Below are 23179 nucleotides of genomic sequence, written 5' to 3'. Positions count from 1 at the left end.
GAGAGTTATTTTATATGTGAAATATGATTGAAAATTTCTTTTAAAGAATACTTGTAAATGATAAGTAGTAATGAATCAATACTTTAATTCTGTAATGAATTTTTATTGCCTCTAACAATTTATACATATATAATATTTTAATAATTTTAATTATACATATTAATATAATAGTTGTTAAGTTTTATTCTGGTTTTAAAGTTTCATCTGGAAATAAGAAGCTTGCTATAATTATATTTCTTTAAATTTAATTTATAAATTATCACAAGTGCAATACATTTTTTGATAATACCTTTATGTTGTTGCAAGAAAGCTTTTATACACCGTGTACTCTGCTCATATGCCTTATGAAATCCATCATTGTTGTTCATCTGTAAATAAATCTTTTTTAATTTAGCTCTTGTTTTATAATAGAAAATTTTAAATTAACATTTCGTATTAAAATAATTATGTACATAGTAAGGATCTACGATTATGATTTCTCCCTTTGGATCATACTTTCCAAGAAGTTCAATCTTAGCAGTACAATTCGCAGGTTTCATATTATTTAATTCTTCAATATTAGTATTATCCATTCCAAATATCCAATTAAATGTGGTAAAATCATCTACGTTGATCTACAATGATAAAATACATTAATACTAATATCAGACATTTTTTATATAACAATAAATTTACTCACTGTTCGTGCTGTATGAGAATAGTTAGTGATACCCTTTTCTCTTAGCGTAGATATAGCTCTTGAATCTGGACATTTACCTGTATGATATCCCGCGATTGCTGCACTTTCTACTTCCCATGATTCATTCAAGCCTAATACATTTATTTCGTTTTTGAAAACTGCTTCTGCTATTGGCGAACGACAAATATTCCCTGTAAAATAAAAATAACGTTTTATACTGTTATGGTATAAGATTTTTTAAATTTATTATACGCTCAAATATTTTAAAACATACCTAAACAAACCATAAGCACCCTTTTCTTTTGAACCATATTTTTTCCTTTTTTTGTTTACATAAATATTAAATTATGAGGGATCAATAAGAATTTACAACGGTTCTTAACCCTGTAACTTACACTATCGTGTGAAAGACGTAGTACGTCGTTGTTATTGATTTATTATTTACTCCAAGATAATAAATCTTTCGTGTTCAATGATCAATTGGTAGTCAAATTTATCAAACGTCATGCAAAATAAAATTAGTTGTATCTTACACATGCACTTATATATCAGAAGACATGTTTTGCTTATTGTTTATTGGAACCTAAATCGTAAGGCGAGGGGTTAATTTTTGTCAAGTAATTATATTATCTATAAATAATCAAACTAAAAGTAATAGTCATAGAAAAATGCATTATCATTCGATCAGGTTTACCAATTACGCATTATTCGAAAAATGTACTATGTTCATTGAATATAGAGTGCGCCATCGCCGTATCCTAACGGTGACTTTCCATGTAGCGGGTTGTTACATAGATTAATATCGTGCTTTCTTGATTGCGGTTGCTGGCAGTGCTTGTTTAAGAAAAATAAGCCATGTGGTAGGAGTGAAATAGGTTAACATTCGTTTGAAAAAGCATTTTGTAAATATGTCATTTTTTATTCGAAATAAACAAGGTAGCGGAGGAATTAAAAGAAAGGTATAAAAAATGTATATATACTTAAAAATATTTGATTTTTGATACATAAAAATTATTCTATGAATGGAAGATGCAATTGAATTTATTTGTAATGTACTACAAAAGATTACAAATTTATCATATTTTAGTTTAATGGTTATACTAAAACAAAGGGGAAGACAAAGAAGATAAATAAGTCTATACCTGATGATAATGAAAGTATTGCCAGTACAGACGAAGAACTTGCAGAAGAAAATCAGAGGTATTTATATATTTCCAAATTTAGATTTAATAATTTTATTTCTAGTTGTTATTAATTATTATTTTGTATAGAAGAAACGAAGAATATGAAAGCGAGGAAGAGGAAGAAACTGCTCAGGAGAAGCGTGTAAGACTCGCAAAGAAATACCTTCAGCACATCGAAGAGGAAGGTAGTAAACTATTACATGAATTTGTTTTTCTACGTGTTCTATGTCTTTAACACCAGTTTTGTAAATAAATATAGAAAGAGATAGGGCAGAATTTGAAGAAGGAGCAGTAGCAAGAAGATTGCAAGAGGAATATTTAGAAGAAAAGGGAAGGTTACGGAAGACTGTAGCTTCAAATTATATCAATCATGGTGAACCAATTGTTCTAAAATGTAAAGAACATAAAAGTTCAATTACCTGTTTATGTCTCTCTAGCAATGGAAAGTTTTTATATTCTGGTTCAAAGGACGGTAGTTTAGTTAAATGTATGTTACTTTTGATAAAACATTGAACCGTTGAATTATGAGAACAATTTTACTTAAGCGAATATTACTTACTAGGGTGCTTAAAAGAAAGAGCAAAATTGAAAGCCGTTAAAGGGAAAAGGAAATCAGAGGCTGGAATGAAATGTGTACAATGTTTGGCGATTAGTACCGATGGTAAATTTTTGGTAAGATTATATAAACTTTCATTTATAATATATCTGCATTTACAAGTATATATAAATATCTGTTTCTTATGATTAAAGGTAGCAGGAGATAGCGGTTGTAAACATATTCTAGTATTTTGTGGAGATACCTTGAATCACATAAAAAACTTGCAAGGTCATAGGGATAGCGTTACCAGTTTAGTGTTCCGTAGAGATACGCACACGTTGTATTCCGGTTCTAAAGATAGAAGCGTAAAAGTATGGAATTTAAGTGATATGGCATATGTTGAATCTTTGTGAGTATATCATTATCGTCGTCATTATTATAACGTAGCTTACTCTATTATAGTCGCGTTTTATTACTTTTTTAGATTTGGACATCAAAATGGTGTTACATCGATCGACGCTCTTGCGCGTGAACGAGCTATAACTAGCGGTGGTTTCGATGGGACGATACGAATTTGGAAAATCGTAGAAGAATCGCAACTTATATTCAATGGACATGGTGGTAGCATAGATACCGTAAAGCTTATAAACGAAGAACACTTTTTTAGTTGTGGAGACGATGGACAATTATGCGTTTGGGGTTGTTTAAAGAAAAAACCTTTGTGTTCGGTGGCAGACGCACACGGAAGAGATGAAAGCAATAATCAACCAATGTGGATCTCGAGTATAGCTACTTTACTCAATACAGATCTAGTTGCATCAGGTATCAAATACTTTCTTTTTTAAATATGTGATTCATTTATCTTTATGAAAGAATTTCAATCGTTTCTCGTAATTATCGAATATAGGATCACGAAATGGCGTTATCAGATTATGGCAATGCGGTGATTCCTTCAGATCATTGAATCCGCTATTTGAGATACAATTAACAGGGTTCGTCAATGCGCTATGTTTCACTTCGGATGGGACTCAACTTATTGCTGGAATTGGTCAAGAACACAGACTTGGAAGATGGTGGCGGATATCAGAAGCAAAAAATTCTATAGTTATAATACCGTTAATTCAAACAAAAAATAAATAGTTTATTATAATATTCAGAAGAAACGAGCAACAGTTGTAAATTGAATATAAATAGTTAGAAAAATATAGATCACATAATTTTTTACACGTTTTATCTGGACAAACCTCTTTCTGTATTAAAAAAAAAAAAAGAAAAAAAATATTGTTGATGTTTGTAATTTATTTTTCACGTAACATTTGTCATATGATTTTTTGTTATCTTCGAATATCTCATTTACAATGAAATCGAGTCGTAAACATGCGAATGAAATAAAAGAAATATTGGTCCACAGTACAAGTATTTATTTATTCTGTACAAAAGTTGAGTTATAAAATATTATGTCCCCATTTTAGGTCTTGTTCTTAGTCTTGTATACCATGCCGTCTTGAGTTCGTTCGTATAATAACAATGATCGCCGCAGAGGACATTAGCGTTTACAAGAATGAAGTGATACCGTCATTGATTTATTCGCGCCTACCGACTATGAACCAGAAAGAAACGAGCATCGATTTCGCCAGATCTCTTCCTCATTCATACGTAAATGCACCTGTCCTTGCACGAACCTCGGGCTCACCGTGTGTACATATACAAATCAAATCGACTTTTTTCCCCTTATATTCGCGTCAACAAACGAGTGTACAGCAATTGTACGCTACTTTTTGTATGCATTCTTGCAGGAAAGTTTTTCAAACGAGTGCGACAACCTAGGCCTTTCAGTTATGGTTTCCTTCCATCGTTCCGTCTTGCATTATTTAAATTTCTTCGTTTCACTCTTATTTAGGACCTTATAACTGCAAGTATGCTTTTACGCGGATAACCGAGGCAGCATTGCTTCCCGCCCGATTAGTTTCTTCTCCATTGGCTCTACTTTCACGAGAAGTCTATGTACTCCGACACGTCTTGCCTAAAATGCTTTCCTTTTCTCTCGTTTGTCTCGCGCTTCTTTTCTCGAGTTGCGCGATCCTTAAGTTATGCGCGCTTCAAATCAGGCATCGCTTTCATTCGATCTATCCGTTTTTCCTTCTCGTTTCTTCCGTTTTCTTCTTTCCGCGAGCTCACCCGATTGTTTCTATTTCCAGTAAATCAATGAAATTCATCAGTGGGATCGTTAATTATCAAATAGTTATGGAGTTTAACGGTGAATAATTTTTCTATTCGTCTTACTTGGCTGCCTGAAAAGAAGAAAAGTGATGGCACAAAAATGGCACCTGTTAACGCTAACTTTCAAAACTTAATACTAAAACTTGCGATAAATATAGACCACGGTTTATCGTTGCATTCTTTCCCATAATAGAAGTGCCTTGGAGAAGCGCTTGGAGAAGAAATACGTGCGAGTGTATTTCTTTGGTGGTTAGAAGTAGAATGCGTGCGAACGTGTAAGACAAGACTTATTCAGCGTGACCGCAAACGAATATCGTAAACACCGGAAATCATCATACAGCACACTTACAAGCACACTTAACATTTTTTCGCATCGTTCTATATAATATAAATTCGTTCTATATAAACAATCGTACAACGATTTAGGCTCGAAATCTCGCGTATATCTCAACACGCCACAGAGGAACTGACTTTTCATTTTGCGAAAATTTTGCACCGCAAAAATATTTCGTTTTTATGTGTAACATCTCGCTTCGGTTTTAGAATCGATAAATAGCTCTAAACAACGTGACGAGCGTACCTTACAGATTCAAGTAGGGGAAACGATTCGTTCGGGCGTATCTTCTTCCTTTCTATCTTTTTCTTCTTTTTTCTTTTTCTATGCCAAATACTCTTTTTTTCAACGATTTATAAGTCCTGTCCTACGTGACGACAGTTTTGCGCTTAAAACAATCGCATCGAGGGATCGCAGGCAGAAACTATTGTCAGTCGCGAGTCGCTTGGCAAGTCGAGAGATTCGTTGTCTGTGAAGCATACACGGCTGAAAGCCTTAGGCGAATCGAATGGGGGCTTAATTAATCGGATCGAATCGATTGAAACGAAGTGGCATGGTCGCGTGTCCGTGAACAAGCAACGCGGCTCGAAACATAAGCATCTTCGTTTTCGGCATTGCGAATCGTCAGATTTCGTATATTAAACGCCATCGCGATTTTTTCTATTATGTATACGCTATGTACGTTCGATCTTGTAAAGCACATAACATCCGGATCGATGGTTAACTTTTCAGGTGAAATTATTATTTTATTAAATATCAAATATTCAGACTAATATATAATAGGTTTTTACAACTCCAAACGTGTGGTTGATACGTTATCGAGCAGTTTGAACGATCAAAATCTTTGAATAGAGACGAAATATCTTGGAATTAAATGAAAGAGAAGAAGGTTTTGTGATTTTTACTTAGAGGAAGAAGGGGGGAATGAAATGATGGATTAACGAATTCAGTCTCAGTTAATAGTCAGTCAGTGTCGATCTTGTTTTTAGATTACTAACATTTTAAACTGTAGGATAAGGTGATGTTGTTTTTTTTTTCTTTTCTGTATCTAAAATTTCAAAATAATATGTTTTAGTATTCTACATTTCGTATATCTTTTACTGTCACATATATAAAGTATAAAGCGATAAGAAATGTCTGGCAACGCTTCGTTTAAAATCTTGAATTCTCCGTGTATACACGATCGAATGACATCGTGGATATTATGCGCTTTTTAAGATGTACTGCTTGTAAATGTAGCGTGTTCATCTTTGACAGACGGTATCTTTCAACGTCGATGGAACGTCGAACGAATTGAAGCGATTTTTGTATATGATCAGTGTCGAAAGACTCGCGAAATTTAAGAATGCGATCGAACCGGACATTCGCTTTCGCTGCGAACTCACATTCCTCCATACTCTATAGTTTCTAACTCTCATCTTTTAACGTTCGTTTTGCAGGGTAGGACAACGAATAAGTTGTACGGTTACGATAATTACCAATCGTTTTCGAGGTTATCGATTACGTTAATTAAAAATGGCAGTTTTACCTTTTAAATTACATTTCGCTCGTTTCACGCGACGCAAGAAGAATCGTCGTCTTTGCGTCTGTGCGTTTGAATTTCACGCGTTCAACCATTTCATAAAACATATGAAATCCTTCGAATCGATCAAAACATGAACGTATATATATATATAACAATAGGAAATTTCATGCTGCGAAAAGTTTGAGCTTCGATAAAAACGTAATTCAAGCTATCAATTTCCTCTTGCATCTCGTGTTTACAGCGTTTTGAAACAGCGGTAAAAGATGTGTATACGTAATATCGGTAAAAGCCGAAAAATCAGTGCAACAAAGCGTATATATCGTTTATTTGTGTTCTCACCGTTTTCGATAAATATCCATCGAAACGATCGCGAATGCAGTTTTACTCGCAAATCGCTTTCGTTCGTTTAAAAAATAGAAACATTTGGAAACGAACGACGAGCGGATTCACGGATGCGCTTACAACCTTTCGAATCGAGCAGGCAACGATCGTTTAAATATAATTCTTTTTACAACCAATTTGATTCCAGGAACTCGTTAATGCCTGTCGAGGGTTCAACGAAAGAGGCGTGACACGCGATTTCCCCAAATTTACCATTCAGCACTGTGAATCCCTCTGGTCCGTATACAACCCACGCAATGGTGCTCGTCGCTGATGGCCTCAAACGCAAAAAAGGAAACCTGATTTCTTCACCGAATCCGCGAACTAGAACTCGATACCCTGGTATCTGAATCGCGTGGAACGTGGATCGCACGCATCTCGTCCATCGAGGAGAGCATTTCTTTTTCTTCGTCATCGTCATCATCTTCTTCTTTTCTTTTTTTTCTTTCTTCTTTTTATTTCTTTGTACTTAAACGATTCGAGACGACTCGCGCAAGGTACTTTCAAAATGAAACGTTTCGACGCCGACGTATTTCGTCGTCGTACGACGCGTCGACGTACTTTGTATGTGTTATGTGAGTGAGTATGTACGTGTATTATTATTATTTTATCGGGGGACGCCCGGTCTCCCTGTCCGGCATTTTAACATTTTCCAGTTACTTTTTCACTTTTTTTTTTTTTTCATTTTGTTTCGTTTGGTTTACTTTCATTTTCCATCGTTATATGTGACCGTATATCGACATGCATAATACAATATAGCTATATAAATCGCGCGACGCCGACGAGTTTACGTTTAGAGCATCGTCGACCCTCTTTTCCGCCTTTCGTCTTTCTTTCTTTCTTCCTTTCTCTGCTTCTGCGAGTGAATTCACGCGCATTTGCGTTTTACGTCGCGTGGTCGTCGAAGTCGCGTCGCTTTTGCATATGTGTATATCGTGTCTCTGTATCTGTGTATGAGTGTACATTTAAATATATACTTTTTTTTCTTTTTTTTTTCTTCGTATCTTTAGAGTAACGCCGCACCTTTTCTCGCAACGCCCTCGACAGTGTTTGAAACTGTTTGTATCGCAATATGTGCCAATATACATGTGTATGTGTCGTGTGCACGTGTCGTAGTGTGTACATGTGTGTGCGTGTCTTGCACGTACTTCATGAAGATCGATTCACGTTTACTGTGTACTTTTTATGGTTACCTGTAATTTTTTCGACGATCATGTCGTTTTTCCGGTTTTTTTTTTTTTTTTGGTTGCTTGGTTGTCTGTTTGGACTGTTTAAACACTATTTCGCTACAAGTGGACTACCATTATGAACACTACGCTACTTTGTATTGTATCTGTAATGCTTTGTAATGAACGACTGTACTGTACTGAACGTGCATACTTAGCGAGCACACGCAATCTATAATTGATCGATCCTGTTCACGAATGCCACACGTGGACCGCGTTACTATTTTTACAATTTTGTTCACCTTTTCCTTTTTCATCTGTTTACTCGGTTGAAATTTAGATGGAGCGAAGGTGAGGCAAAAGAGAGATAATCGCTGAATAAATATTGTTGCGTCGTAATTGGAAACTAGGTCGTTTGATTGTCAGACAACGCTAACCGATCGAACTATTCAAACCGTTGATACTTTCTTTCTCCAAGCTGGTTTTGATATTTTCCTTTTTTTCTTATCCTCGATATATCGTATCGATTGATCGAATAAACTGCGTGATATCAGCTTTCGACTTTTTTTTCTCATTTTATAAACACGATATCCCGACTGTTGTTTAATTTATATGTAAATACGTGTACCGTGTTCAGGAGAGAGAAAAGAAATGATCTAACGGTTGCCCCGGTGATAACGTGGCGCCTCCCGTATGGCTTCCGTGACCGTGATCGTATGTGTCATGTAATGTACCTGTTACAAAATTAATATATGCAACGTGAGAGAATTCATGACCTGGCTAAAAAGTGTGGTTCTGTATTCAAACGCTCTTTTGTTTAATTAGTACTTGTGTTTCTCGATTATGAGTTAATAATCATAGTTTAATAATAACCACTTTGTGTTTTTTCTTATCTTTTTTTCCATCTTGTTAAAAATCTTAGACATCAACGTACATTCACTTTTATAATAAATTGTTATTAGAAACCTATCCTCGTACTTGCTATGTATTTAATATAAATTTCATCGTGTTATCGTTATTGATCGTAATCTTTTTCTTGTTTTTCTTCATTTCTCTATTTACAACGACGTACCTACGAAATCATCTCGATCCCATTTTCACGCTCGATAAACCCGCGACGTTGTCAATTCGACGCGGTAAATCTAATTAATCGATCCCTTCGTATTTTTCCTTTCCCATCCTTGTTACTTTCTGTTTCTTTCTCGTTACTGCCCGTTTTATCTCATCCCCGTTATAACCCCTGTCTCGAGAAGAGAGGAACAAGCCCTTTTCGCGTACGCGTAACAGTCGCCTGCTGTGATCTCCATCCGCGAGGACCTCTAATCTCTTGACATTGTTCCAAAACACGCACACGAGAGGATAACACAATGAAATAGCGAAAATGAACGATAAAAATCGCAATGAAGGGCAGGTTCGAACGTCTTTGGATTAGAAAACTGTGAAACCTGTTCCTCGTTTTGTTCTTCGTGTATTTCTGCTCGAAACGTGCGATCTGCAACGCGTCTACGTACTTATGCGTTACCTGTATATCGGTCTGTGTACGCGATTAAGAGCGAAGATTAATCTTAACGCGCGATCTGATTAATCGTAATCTTCGGGTTCATCGACCTTATGATTATTCCTGTGTGTTTCTGTTATATCGGTGTCGTTAAACTTTCTATCATATCGAGTATCTACATATACTTTCTACTAACGATTTAAATACCTTATTGGTACGATGCTTGTCCCTGTTCATGGTTACAAAAATAACTTTCGAGGAGCAGCGTTTCACGTTGTGGTCGGTAGTAGTGGTGGTGGTGGTGGTGGTGGTGGTGGTGGTCGGGATTGGTGTTACGGATGGATCGGAGGGTGCTTTCGGAGCGGATCGGTCGAAACGAAAAAAAAAAGAAGAAAAGAAGAAAGATAAATGAAGGAGAGAAAAATAAAAAAATATTGCAGTGAGTGACCTTGTCTATTTTCTATCGATAGTTCGAGTCTATATTATTGTTATACTGTATTCATCTATCGTCCGTAAGAATGAGTACCATTCACATTGGATCTATGTAACTTTGCTGCATTGCTATTGCATTTATATTTAATTGATTACGGGCTTTCATGCTGGCTCTGATTAATTCGATTAATTCGAGTCGATCGATAATTCGCCGCCCGGAGCAGTTCTATCGATACATCCACGATTCAAGACGTGTGTGCAACCGTTACATGGATCGTCGATCATGCCGATCGAACCGTAAACGCACTCTACTATTTGCGTCCCTTTACAAACGTACGTTACTGTATGTAATATCCTCTGAGACCCGCAAAACGAACTTGTACGAGAAACGTTTTGTACAATCGTGTGTTTAATTACTTCTACTTCGTGTGAGAGGGTTAACGAATCGTATATACCTAAATGATATCGTGACGCTATAGTTGACGACTGATCTACGCAGAGACGCTTCGAACGCTTTTCCTTACAATGGTGCAGGTGATTGTCTTTGGGTTTCGTTTTGCGGGTTGATCAGCGGCTCACAAACAATTCCACGTGTATACATGTGTGTGCGAACGAAAACGACTAGAGAGAAACTAAAAGAAACTGTCATCGTAGCAGCTATAGTTAACGAAACGAAAATATGATCATTTGTGAGGAATCTACATGCTAAGAATCGTGGAATCGCAGGTATCGTCGCGAACTGCTTTCTCGTAATCGATCGCTCGTACGTGTACGAAATTGCTATTGCGGTTAACACATGGGTAAAAAGTACAAACCGTAGACAGACGAACGGACAGACAGACAAACAGACGTGGATCGGAGGCATGTAATACTTAGGCTTACAATACTGTAATGGATAACATTATACACGCATTTAATTTCCATCGTTTCCCTCAACATTCCCGGTTGATCGTGGTCATTGATTTCCATTTTAATTGTCGCGTATAATTAAGGACGATGAACCATCAATGAACGATGAAAACGAGTCGGTCAATCGAGCAGCCATCAGAATACATCTTTTCTTTATTATCTACGATTCGGAATTGGGGGTCTCTTTCTCTCTCTCTCTCTCTCTCTCTGTCTCTCTCTCTCTCTGTCTCTCTCACCCTTGCACTCTCATTAATCTTTCTTACATTCTCTCGTTCTGCCTTATACGATACGTAATTCTCTCCGCATATTCGTATTTACAATAATTCGTTACTCTAGTTGCCGTTCGGTCGAACTCTTTTTCCCGTGGCCAACGTGAAACGATCATTTGCTCGTTGTAGTTTCTTCCCTTCGCGTCCTCGAGCCTCGAACGCTCTTCGGTCGCTGTGTGTGCATTTTTACGCGCGCGGAAACAACTATGTGCACTTATTAAAGCTCCATTCACACTGGTGCTCACGGATCCATTTTTAAGACCAGGTTGTATGTATGTAATATTCGCCGTGTTGTTCGTATCGCCGATACAGAATCTCGGTAGATACGTTTGGTATATTATGATTGGTCGATCGTCAAACTAGACGTCGCACGCAAAAACGATAATTTTGCATTCTGAAAGATGAAATGCGCGTAAATAAGAGTTGTGTAAGTACGCAAGCAATAAAATAGCGCCATCGTAGCCGTGCGGCCAATCATCGAATGTATTGGCGGGAACGCGATTTTAAAGATTACAGGTTACGTTTATACGATACGATGCGCGACATGCGCAAGATGCGCGCGCACTATATAATTAATTGCCGGTACGATGTATTCCGCGCGATAAAATCCGAGACACATAGTTGACGTTTGTCGTGTGATCGTGGTATGAAAATTGCGCGATCGATAGAAATATGGATCCGTGATCGTGATCGAGCGAAACACGGGCTTACGGATACGTACAGGATACGTGTACAATGTTATACGTTAATGGGCGTTCGTAACGTAAAATCGGCTGCGATCGCAGCGTGAACAGAGCTTGAACGTTAGCGAAGAGGGCGTCGTTATCGACGTACGCGACAAATCAGAGCGGGATCGCGTGTAACGATCGTGACCACTGTGCATGTATACATGTAATCCCGTACGTTTTACAAATAAATGCGATTTGCATGCGCGTACGTTCGTCAGTACGCGGATGGAAACGAAATCTGCGTGGCGGTGAACAATAAATAGAGTATATAAAAAAAAAAGAAAAAAAAAAAAGAAACAGGAGAATCATAGGGACAACTGAAAAGAACGATGTACATAGCACAAAAGACGATATCGAAATCGACGAAATGAAACCGACCATCGCGCGGCCAATTTATTGAAATAACGAGCACACGTCGAAATAAGCACTCGAACTCGCGTGTTCGACGTTTTCGAGCAATACAGCACGAAGAAAATGAAAGAAAATAGAAGGAAACAACAAATGGCAGATCCGATGATGATAGGGGTCGAGAATTCATCGTTTTGCTCGCATGTCGTTTCTTTTATCATTACCCCGCCGAATACGCAATTTATTCGCTATTAAATTTGATATTTTTTACTAGTAAATATAGAATATCGAGTGTGATTATTCGTAGCGTAATGATAGCGGATAATAAATATAATACAGATCTATAGATAAAGTTCGGTATGGTACAACTATGATACAAAAATTGTTATTTCGTTCGCTCCGCGATCAGTCTCTCTCACGCATTACATACCATACTTTCGTTCGTTCGTTCGTTCGCCATTTCCCTTCGACGAACTCGGTCGAAGAGAGGAATTTTCGAATTTCTTCGCCGACGATAGTTTACGTGTTCGCGAAAGTGTCACGATTGCGAGAACCGCGGGCGGAACTTACAAAAGTTTATCGCACCTTACACAGTTTTGTGTCCTATCCAAATGGGCGATCTTTGTGTTCACGAATGTTCACATACGCCTCGCAATACACCCACACACGTCATACTCTGTCACACTCGGAAATTTTCACTCACGCTGTATCGCACTCTTTCGTGTGTCATATATAAGATTTTACCTAGTATACGGCACTCTCTTAAATTCCTCTGCCCCGAAGACGAGGCAAGAGCCACTTGTACATATTCATTAGGAATTTATTTACACGCGTGCTAATTATCCTGTTCGCGACTGTTTACGCAACCCGAACGACCCTCCGCCATGACTGTTTCCTTCGATAGATTTCGATCCGAATATTGGCGCGACCGTCGCGATTAATCGCGGATTAACGTTGCATTCGATTATCGCAATAAGTCACGTGATTGATCTGAAATCTTCAGTTAAACAAATGACGTATCTACATTTGCGCGGACGTGATACTGAAAATATTAACAAAAAAATGAGTGCTAAGTGATACATCTACTAAGATGGCAAGTTTTAAATCATACTAACCTAGTAAGTAATTGGTTCTCTATATACATATAAGTTTCTAAGTTAACTTGATCGTTTGACTTTTCAAGTACGATATTAATTCTCAAGCAATCGTGGCATAGATGACAGAGGACCGTTAGTCGATCAACGTCGATGTCAGTCGTACGATATCATTATCGTTCGAAATGCTCACGCGCGCGAGGTTATGATATTTAAACGAAAGAACTTTCGCGCTTCTCTTTGACGGACGTATTTATTCGCTATGCGGCGTATGCCTCGCTCGAGGATATTTAGCACGCTGTCCACGACTTCGTTCTCTTTCCTCGTATTTCCAATAAATACCTAGAATTAGCGTAATGATAAGAAGGACAACCAATACGACTACCATTTATAGTAGTGATAATAGTGGGCATACTATGATAGTGTCTAATAGTAGCGTTTCTCCTCGTTTCGTCTTTCTTCGTCTTTGTAATCTTACTATCTACGTCTTCGTTCTTCGTTTTCGAATAGTTTCAATATGGCGTTGCTGCTCGTGTGTCGTGCGTGTCTCTTCTCTTGACATTTACGTTTATTTTCTTTTTTATTATTTCTGCCAACTCTTCGTTCTTCTTATAACTCGCATCCTCTTTTATTTTCATTTAATTTTCCTTTTTTCTCTAAACCATTGTTGTTCGTTTTTGCCTTTCTTCCTTCCCGATTAAATTTTCTCGTTCTCTTTCTCTCTCGAGGCAGTCCGACCATAAATCGTGCGCGTTTTATTTTTCATTTATTTTTCACGATCGAGGGGCGGCCACGCGAGCGCGCGCGCGCTCACGCGTGCCTCAAGAAATTAATTAAACGTAGGATAATCACAGAAAAAGGGGTTTCGACGTATGGGATATACGTTCTCGTCGGTAGTGTTGTCGCTTCACCGTAATAATTGCGGCATGATCGCGCTGATAAACAAGCTTCCCGTCAACACCATCACCAGCTGGTAATACCGATCTTGAACACGGCTGGAACTCGCCCCGTTGTAGGTCAATTCTTCGTTCTTCACAACTTCGTTCGGATGGTCCGAATATTCCTCTGTAGACAGAAAGAATCAATTGTTATTTCCGGACAATAGCCATTTGATTGTTTATCGTAGTATGTAAAAAAAAAAAAAAAAAAAAAAAAAACGCTTATCCGCTAACTTAATCGATCAACGTGGATTAATAAGTGGACATTTTTAATTGGGAATTCAGTTATCCGACGAAATGGAAGCAAATGAAGGTACTTTACAGCGAGTAATTCTAAGATCCTAGATTTCCGTTAGCAATTATTAATACTTAACTTTATTTTTCTTTATTATTTTTCCAATAAATAATCACGTTATTCTTGCAGAAAGGAGGTCAAGAACGTCTCTAAATTTCTGCTGTTCGGAATGAAACTTCCATGAGCTTCGTGGGAAAAAGTTGCTTCATTACCAGGGCCAGCTAGGAAACGCGGCGATATCGGAGCGGAAGCTTCAACTTCCATCTAGGTTCCGGCTTGTTGGTGAGTACTTGGAGATTGATGTACTTTTTGCTTCTGTTCGATACGAAACGCGTTGTAACAGATATACATCGTCGGTCACGAACCGAGTTATAAATTTCGTGGGACACGATTCGATTTCGAAGGGACGATTTTAATACAGTGGAGAAATTGGAACTGTTGTTAGAAAGGAAGGCGGAACGGGGCCGACTCGAGTAATTTCAATTCGACACCTCCGGAACACGAATTCTCTGTTGCGTTTCGAGCCAAGCAGGTTGCCTCGTTAATGTCCGTGTCCTGGCTATCGATGGAATGCAAATGTGTGCATATCCGTGGCGCATTTTCAAGTCAAATTATCGTAGGTGACAACGCAAGAAGGGCGACTAGACGACAGATGGTTGTTGAGAGAGTCACCTAGAATCGAGTCACCTACCGCGTTCGATTGTTCTCCATCTGGCACGCGTTTTGGGGACCAAAGGTGTTCCTTCGTCTATTAAGTTTTCTATTCGTAATTTTCTGAATAATTTCCTTCATTAACGATACTAACTGATCTAACTTTTATATTCGATACTTTTCGATAATAATAGTTGGAGAAATGAATTGTACGAGAATGAGTATAGAACGTTTTTGATCTGAACGCGAAAGATAAAGATAGGATCCTCGAGGTATGTTTCGGAAGTTTCACGTCCGGTCAATCGATGCAATTTTCAACATATATTACTCTTTTCGACATTATTTGTAGGATGATGCATTAGTAATGATGATAAGTAGAATAAGACACGACGAGGGACGATATAATTTTAAAACCTGTTAAAATTTATTCAATACGAGCAAACGATAGGCCAAATGAATTACGTAAAATGATTGTTTGGCACGCTGTGGACCGTCACGTTCAACTACGTAACGGTAATTTAACGATCGAAGCGACGACGACTCTTCTCTTCGACTTTCGCACTCGCGTTCAGCTATCGTGAAAGAACGATGGAAGAGAAAGATTTTCGCGCGAATATGGACTCGCGCTTGCTCCGATCGAAAAGAAGAAATATCAATTACGCGGTGTTAATAAGAAGAAGATATAACGATATAGCGATGATGTAGCGATACAACGCAGTAATTCCTTTATCCTGAGAAAACGATTTACACAACGATAACGAGCGGTAAAATCGTCGAGTACGAGTGGTTTATCTTAATTTTATGCAACAGTAATCCGGATACGAAGCGATAATTATCAGCCGGACAAAACGAAAGTAACGCTAAGGGACAAGGGAGTTAGCGGCGCAAGCTAAGTCGGAAAACACGTTCTCGCAAAATATAGATTCGATGATATTCGAATTTCTCATTACTCTATTCGATAATTAAATTCGAGCAACTCGGCGATGCTCGGAGATACATTATAGACGATCTAATTCGCGTCGATTAATAAAATGACCCTCCTCTTGCATGATTAATTTCGACAAGATGCGACGACGAGAGAGATTTCGCGTAAGAAAAGAAAATGAAAAAGAGGAAAGCAACGAAGGAACGGAAGGAAGAAAGGTAGAGAAAGAGAGAAGGACGAGAGAGAAAAAGAAAAAGAAAAAGAAAAAGAAAAATGAAAGAATCATTGGCCGAGATAATGGTCGCGAGGAGCATCGAGAAACTCGTTTCGCGGCAAAGAGAGCAGGTGGCAAGAGTTGGTGGGGCGCTGTGTTATACGTACTGTTCTTCTTCTTCTGGCCGATCGAGGTCTTGGGCGGCGAGGAGGACGGCGGTCCATTGTGAATCGGAGGCTGATGCGGATGCACAGGGTAGATGGCCGGAGGGGGTACGTGGGGCAGGGTCGGCGCCGCCGTGGCCGGTTGATGATGATCGTGATGATGATGAATGCTGCCCCCTGGGTAGAATCGATCTGGGCCGCCGTTCTTGACGACGCTCGGTGGTGGCGGGGGTGGTATTCCGACGGCTCCTCCACCCAAAACTGCGGTGCTGGTCGAGCTGCTGCTTGGCACGGTGCTGCTGGTTACAGCTACGGCTGAAAAATGACATAGATCGACGTTAACGTATTCCTCTTTCTCTAACATTCTTATTACATCGTCGTGTTCGCGAGGCACGACGCGACGACGCAACGACGCGACGTGCTTTCGAGAGAACCGTACACGTACGACGTAGCCTCGTCTGGGCTACATCGTGCGGCCAGAGCTATACTTTGTTGCGGCTATTGAATTTTAGCGTGTAATCTCCGCCAGTGATTTTTTTCCACTGGTTCACGAGTTGCGTGCAATTTTCAGCCAGTCTCGATTACTGTTGTTACGCGCGCGCGAGCGCCCGTCCAACATCGTCGTTCACCGGCATTTCCAGCCGGATGATTTAGGATAACGTCGCGTCGACGAGCGTTTCGATTTTAACTCCGCAATCGCGGTCCAAATCGCGCATCGGTTTTGCGTAATTTTCAACAGAGGGATTCAACGACGGAGAACGCGACCGCCGTTCGACGATTGCTCGTAAACGGGACCGAGTGTCCGGTGAATCGACATCGATTTCAATTATCTATGTACATAGCCGCGTTCGCCGGAGGTCGATATTTTAAAGCCGGCCCCCGAATCGAAATACAGGCGGTTATGATTGCGTCCGTTAAATTTTATTTAATCGCTCCGGCGATCATTCGCCGATGCCGATCGTACGTAATAATAGAATCGCGCGCAAACCGTTACAATCATAACCGTAAATGCGGTATCGTAAAAGTTTGATCGAACATCCGCGATGATCGCCACGGGAAAACGATGGGAACGTGAATTCTTGTTACTGCGTCCGATGTTCGATGTCCGATGTTTAAAACGTTTATGCGATATATAAAAGAAAAAATAATCTTCTTTATTATGCGACTTTAAATCGAAATTTACGCAATTTGCGGTCAAAGTTCATTCCTGAAGCTGATCGACTTTCAGCGATAAAGCGAAGGGAAGTGAAAAAAAAAGAAGGAAAAAAGAAATAGAAATAAAAAATTGAAAGGGAACACGATAACCGTAATGAATGACAAATGCTTTATGTTCTCGGCCGAAATTCACAGGCGCAAAGACCTCGGGGAGAATGAACTTGTACCGGTGGAATAAAGTCGAAGATTAATTTCGCATTTTCGCCGGCTAATTGCCGGCGTAAATGTCTTTCGCCGCGCAAAGCGCTCGCGGCGTAAAGCAGAGGAGCCAGTCTGAAATTTTCCGCGAGATTAACATTTCTCGCGGTTCGTGGCCGCTGATAGTAATCGTAGGGCATCGTACGACGTACGAGCGTCGGTGCTCACAGTCTGATCCCGCAACACGGCACAGTAGAAAGCCGCGGAAGGATTTCGAGGTCGGTGGAGAGCCTGCTGGAATCTTGAATGCCCGAGACACCGAATGGTGAAAGAGGGAAAGAGGGAAAGGGAGTTCAGAGTTCTCGGCCGGCGAAATAGCTAGTCATTACGGCGCATGAATCGTCTCCGACGAGTGTTGGGTCGGTGGTAGCGGGTAGGAGGTGGAGGAGGTGTTGGGAGGACGGTTGGAACGAATTAGGGAGAGAAGAGAACGGGCTAGAATGAAATAGTGGAATTTATTGTGTTCTGGGTCAGCGTTGGTCCTCTAACCGCAACAAATGGTGTGCACGGCTAAGAATTATAATTGATAGGGATTATTTAAGAGGGGAGGAGCACGGGCTGGCCGTCTGTACGAGCGGGAAAACAGAGAGGGGGATCGAGGGTGGATCGTGTTCGCAGCGGAAGATCAAGGAATCGGCGTAGACCGTCTGTCGTTACGAGTAGTCCTTCCCTTTGTAACTGATTAGGGGATAATGAATTTATGACACGGCCCTTCTTCCAATCGTTTCATCCACGAGTGTGGACGAAGGGAGCTCGCACGCACGAGCGAAACCGTGAAGGTTTTAAACGTGATTTACACGCGAAATGAAAAGGCGGCGTAGACGACCTATACGACGACTATAATTTCAGATTATGATAATCGGACCCCGTTAGAATACCTTTCGGTAGGACAAAGGTTTTCGTATGTCGGAACGATTTCGCAATAGGAATATTTAAGCAATGCTTGTAAATGGGACCGAAGATGAAAACGCTCGCGAATTCGATCGTTTCTCTAATGTGCATGTGCATCGAACGTCTTTAAAAATTTCGCGTCAATGCGAATAGAGAAGAATATCTTCTGGTTACGCGAACAAATCGATATTAACAAGAAAATGGTGATACTTGTATCGGTGTTTACAATAAAACGAAGGATACTCACAATTGTTGCGCGATGTAGCCGATGACGACGAGGTGTCAGCCTCGTTGCGGCAGCACACCTTGAACACCACCTTCATGTTGTTACTGGTGCATCGTCCACCGATGCGTTTATGAAGGTCGTCCTTGGACGAAGTGCTGATGAAATAGTAATCGTGGCCTGGCAGGAACTCTAGACCTTCAGGTTGCGGTGTGAACGGCCTGAAGGTGATCGTGAAGTACATGGTCTTATACGGGTTGTTACAGACTGCTATCACCCGTGGATTTGGATTCGTTATCCGACATGTTTCGTATTCCTCTTTAGACACCTGTGAGACATACGATGCACCTATAAGTTCCCGGTACCAATCGATTCGCCACGTTAGTTGTTTGTTACCTACGAGTTGAACGTCCTTGAACGTTTTTTCTTTTCTTTTTTTTTTTTTTATCGTTTTGTCCAGTCTATACGAACAAAGATTCTTTACAAAGATAAAGCTATTCTTCGCAACGAATAGCCGTGAAAAAAAGCTGATTTTCGTTCGTTCGCTAGTTCGTCGCTATCCATCCCCCCTCCCCTCCTCTTAAGATACGATTAAGGGAGAAAAAGTATCTCGAGTAAGGAAAGTATCGTTGAGTTCGAACGAAACAATACGAGGAGGGTAGGATAAGATGATTAGATCTTGGCGATGATTCGTGACGTTTGCGTTGCAGCTTTTGGAAACTGCCCGTTGGAATCTCTGATAAAAGCAAGAACAGGGAAAGCAGAACAACGAAAGATTTTCACGATGCTAGCAACAATTTGATTTATGAAACTCTGTAATTTTCGTCCGAAGAACAAACATCGTTATCGGTCTTGTATATACGAGTTTCTCTAATTCGGGAATAATGGCGACACGGTAGTTTGTCATGAATATTTTTAAAAGCGGGTGAAATAGCGTTGGAACAGCCCCTCGAGGGCAACGCGATGTCAAGAGTTGGCTACGAGGCGGAAGTCGTTCTTGGGGGTCCGATATGAGCGAGTTAACGAACGAGTTTCGAGTAGCAGCAGCTGTCTAAACAGCACGGAACGCCCTTTGACAATTTTTTATTTCGCATAATGGGTCGACAGACGTGTAACTCGATTTATCTGTTGATCCCACTATGGATGGCGGGACCAGGGTACACGCTCGGACTCGTGACGATCTTTCTACCAATGTCGAGGGTAAGATTCTTAGCATTACGATTCGATACGAAAGTACTTACGTTGTAAATAATATACTTCTCCGCGTCCTCGTCATACGTTCCTGGCTGGTACACAGGACATATTATGTTCACTTGATCGTACTCGAACGCCGCGTTGTTCTTGTTCACGTCTATTATGTGGTCTGTGTTGTCTATTCGAAATCTGTAACAGAAGACATTAATCATCGATATATATCTAATAATTCGACTCTCGTATTACCGAATGAAATATAGGAAATCGTATAGGCATAGTAAATAGGCGCAAACATTCGTAGTATACATACACGAATACGAACGAAGTTGGAACAATAGCGAAGAGAATCATTTATATTTCCAACGCCTGGATCTCGACGCCGCTCAAAACGCATCAAGCAAAAAATTAATCGTCGGATATCATCGGCGCGATTAAATGTATTAACGGTCACGTTTCACTCAGCGGTGTTTCTTTCGCAGCGGGATATCCTGGGATATCCGTTGCGAGTCGAGTACAATAGAATTCTGACTGGGTTTCCGCGTATCGGAAACAAGGCTATCCGTGAAACGTTGGCGAAATTCCAACGCCCCCGGAGGGTCCTCGGAAGGAATACACGGTTCCCCAGGGTCCGTCCGTCGGTAGCCAGGTCGGTAAAGAAAGAAAAAAAAAACGTCGCGGACTCGCCCTCGTAGGCAGGCACCCAATGTCAGATAGGCAGGCGCCCATGGTGTCGGGACCTCACGTAAGTGTACACTGTACATACAGAGAGTCTCTATACGAGCACGCACACGCGCGCGTGCTTGTTTGTATGTATAGGATCGCTTGTATTATGTAGTCGAGCTCGCTGGATACTTGGCGAGGATGGAACGAAAGGTCGGCGAATGAGTAGGAAGGAAAGTAAGGAAGAAGGAGAAGAACAGGCAGAAGAAAAGGAGGAAGAAGCAGAGTAAGAAGAAGTAGAAGAAGAAGAAGAAGAAGAAGAAGGTGGAGAAGGTGGAGGACGGTTGCTATATAACCGGTTCTTTCCAACAGCGCTCACACACGCCAAATACACGCGCCTCTCCTACTCCACGTTGCACGGTGTATAGTAAAGTTTCCTGCTGTTCACACCGCCCTATTTTGGGTCTACGAATCGCCGCGCGAACTATTTTCTTGCTTCTCGCGGACGTTCCACTTGTTCCGTCCCGTATTTATTTTCTTTGCTTCTACCGCGCTTTACGTACGCGCCGTACGCTACCACGAGTATATTTGTTCTGTGTTACATAAATTAGGCGCGCGGGCGTATGTGATGCGCGCGTCCACGCGGGAATGTTAAGGCACAGACTGAAATACGGTTTTCCCTGTTTTCTTAGCGTCCAATCGGAGACGCGTCGTTCCTTTCTTCGACGTTCCATTTAATTTTATCGCGATGCTCTCCGTCATACGACCGCCCTTGCTCCGTTAACATTACACTATTACCAGCGTTATCAGGCTGTACGCGCATACACGAGCGTTATCGATGTTAAATTTGCAAATACCCTTCCTTTTTCGTAAAATGCCTCTTGTATTCCTCTTGTATTTCGCCTGTCGTCTTTGAAATTCTAATTACAGGCTACCTTTGATGAAAACCTTAAAAACTTTGAATTCCTTTTGTCTAAAAGTCTTCTGCTCGTAATTAGACCTCTGGTTAACAGAGTCTAACTTAAAAGCATGCTATTTAAAGTCTTAATAGCTGCAGTTCTAAACTCTAAAAAGCTCTATACGTCTAGAAATGTCCAACACCTGCAGATCCACTACCCTTCGTCTCTAAGACTTGCTGCTCGAGTTGAACTCTATTTACCCTTTCAAGTATACACGTACGGTACTCTGGCAACACGTGTGTCTCGTATGCAAAGGCCGAGAGAGTCTAAAGTCTAAAGAGAAGCCTCGTCCGAGATGTACCCGTCGGCCGTACGCCAAGTCCGTGAAGCTCTCCGTGGCGGTAAAACGCGGGCGTCGAAAACGCGTCCCGACGTTTCGGAGCATTAACGGACAATCTCGTAAGTGGGCGTGTAAGGGCTCGAAAATTGGAAGGTAGGCCGGGCCTCGACCAAATTAACGTTTGGCGATAATATCCGCTCTCTCTTGGTGCCCCCATGTCGGTTCGTCGGCTCGGTACCCACCCTAAGCGCGCAACCAAACGCCAACAACCTCGGGAATCGAGGCACGCGCGCACACAACCATAGACGAAACCCATAGAAAGAAAAAAGGAGAGAGAGAGAGAGAGAGAGAGAGAGTGAGTGAGAGCGACCGTTGCACGATGGCAATTCGTGTGCGTTACGCGTGGGTGTGTAGAACATTTCAGTCGCTGGCTGGCCATTCACGAATTTATTAGACACCGTATACGTACGATCGTGGCCCGAATTACTCGCGATAAAAGCACGGCGTGGCTCCTTTTGGTACTTTGGACCGGGCAGCTCGGTTTCCTCACGAAGGTTGATGTACCATGGCCGTCATGTTCCCCGGTCGTCGACGCGTTAATGGCCGCGATGCGCGGTGAATTGTGATGTATAAATTTACCGGGGCATTCGTTTTGAAGGGGGGAAAAAAAAGATTCGCTTTGTATCTACCTTATTTCGCGTTTCAACTGTTCCAGTGAACGAGCCGAGATAAGAAGAATACGGTGGGAAGGTGGGAAGGAGAGAAATTTAAATAACCGAGATCTGTCTGAAATTTGTCCGTGACGGTAATTTGCTCACCTATCTGCATCGTCGGAAATTTTCTAATTCTTGTAACAGATCCTTTTCTTTTCGAGCGCGCGCCAACGTTGATTTCGGATTTTTCATCTTTTATTTCATTTAGGTATAATCAGATGCAAATTCAACGGTATAATAAGATATCGCGTGAAACTTGGAAGTTGTTACTCGGTTGTTCGTTTGGAACGAGATATCAATGGCGTGTCCGGTAATTCTATGCGAGAATCAGGTGCCCTGGGAACGATTAACAAA

At 40.6% G+C, this 23179-nt stretch overlaps 3 protein-coding genes across 7 annotated transcripts in view; 1 reads left to right on the top strand and 2 right to left on the bottom strand.

Moving 5' to 3' along the window:
- Positions 1 to 89: 89 nt before the first annotated feature.
- On the bottom strand, positions 90 to 1096 carry LOC100644796 (low molecular weight phosphotyrosine protein phosphatase). The gene is made up of 5 exons (XM_003394015.4): positions 954 to 1096; positions 680 to 870; positions 453 to 614; positions 290 to 368; positions 90 to 204 (listed from the first exon to the last, which is right to left on the bottom strand). The coding sequence occupies exons 1-5, from the start codon at positions 988 to 990 to the stop codon at positions 182 to 184; spliced, it is 492 nt and encodes a 163-aa protein (XP_003394063.1). The 5' UTR covers positions 991 to 1096; the 3' UTR covers positions 90 to 181.
- Positions 1097 to 1443: 347 nt separating this feature from the next.
- Positions 1444 to 3623, top strand: LOC100644674 (U3 small nucleolar RNA-interacting protein 2). Of its 2 annotated transcripts, none has more exons than XM_012320391.3 (8): positions 1444 to 1638; positions 1767 to 1879; positions 1954 to 2048; positions 2123 to 2350; positions 2426 to 2535; positions 2614 to 2810; positions 2886 to 3223; positions 3309 to 3623. In XM_012320391.3, exons 1-8 carry the CDS (start codon positions 1588 to 1590, stop codon positions 3539 to 3541), a joined length of 1365 nt encoding a protein of 454 aa, XP_012175781.1. In that variant the 5' UTR covers positions 1444 to 1587; the 3' UTR covers positions 3542 to 3623. The 2 variants fall into 2 exon arrangements, with proteins under 2 accessions (XP_012175781.1, XP_003394062.1); XM_003394014.4 differs by having other exon boundaries at positions 1951 to 2048.
- A 178-nt stretch (positions 3624 to 3801) lies between these two features.
- Positions 3802 to 23179, bottom strand: part of LOC100644552 (ephrin-B1) — a 58136-nt gene continuing 38758 nt past the window's right edge. Inside the window, exons 2-6 of one of the 4 annotated variants that reach the window (XR_007225930.1) lie at positions 20261 to 20402; positions 19044 to 19347; positions 16496 to 16807; positions 4685 to 14370; positions 3802 to 4589 (exon numbers count right to left, since the gene is read on the bottom strand). Coding sequence is in view for 2 of the 4 variants with exons in the window: in XM_020868324.2 (XP_020723983.1) it covers positions 14213 to 14370; positions 16496 to 16807; positions 19044 to 19347; positions 20261 to 20402; positions 20524 to 20564 (957 nt within the window). In the remaining 2 variants the exon portion in view is untranslated. Of the gene's footprint in view, positions 14371 to 16495; positions 16808 to 19043; positions 19348 to 20260; positions 20403 to 20523; positions 20606 to 23179 lie in introns of those variants that run through there. The other 3 variants (XR_007225929.1, XM_020868324.2, XM_003394013.4) reach the window with 3 other exon arrangements.

The sequence above is a fragment of the Bombus terrestris genome, chromosome 2, assembly GCF_910591885.1.
Source record: "Bombus terrestris chromosome 2, iyBomTerr1.2, whole genome shotgun sequence".
NCBI classification, from domain to species: domain Eukaryota; kingdom Metazoa; phylum Arthropoda; class Insecta; order Hymenoptera; family Apidae; genus Bombus; species Bombus terrestris.
This window is presented reverse-complemented; position numbering and strand designations above follow the sequence as displayed.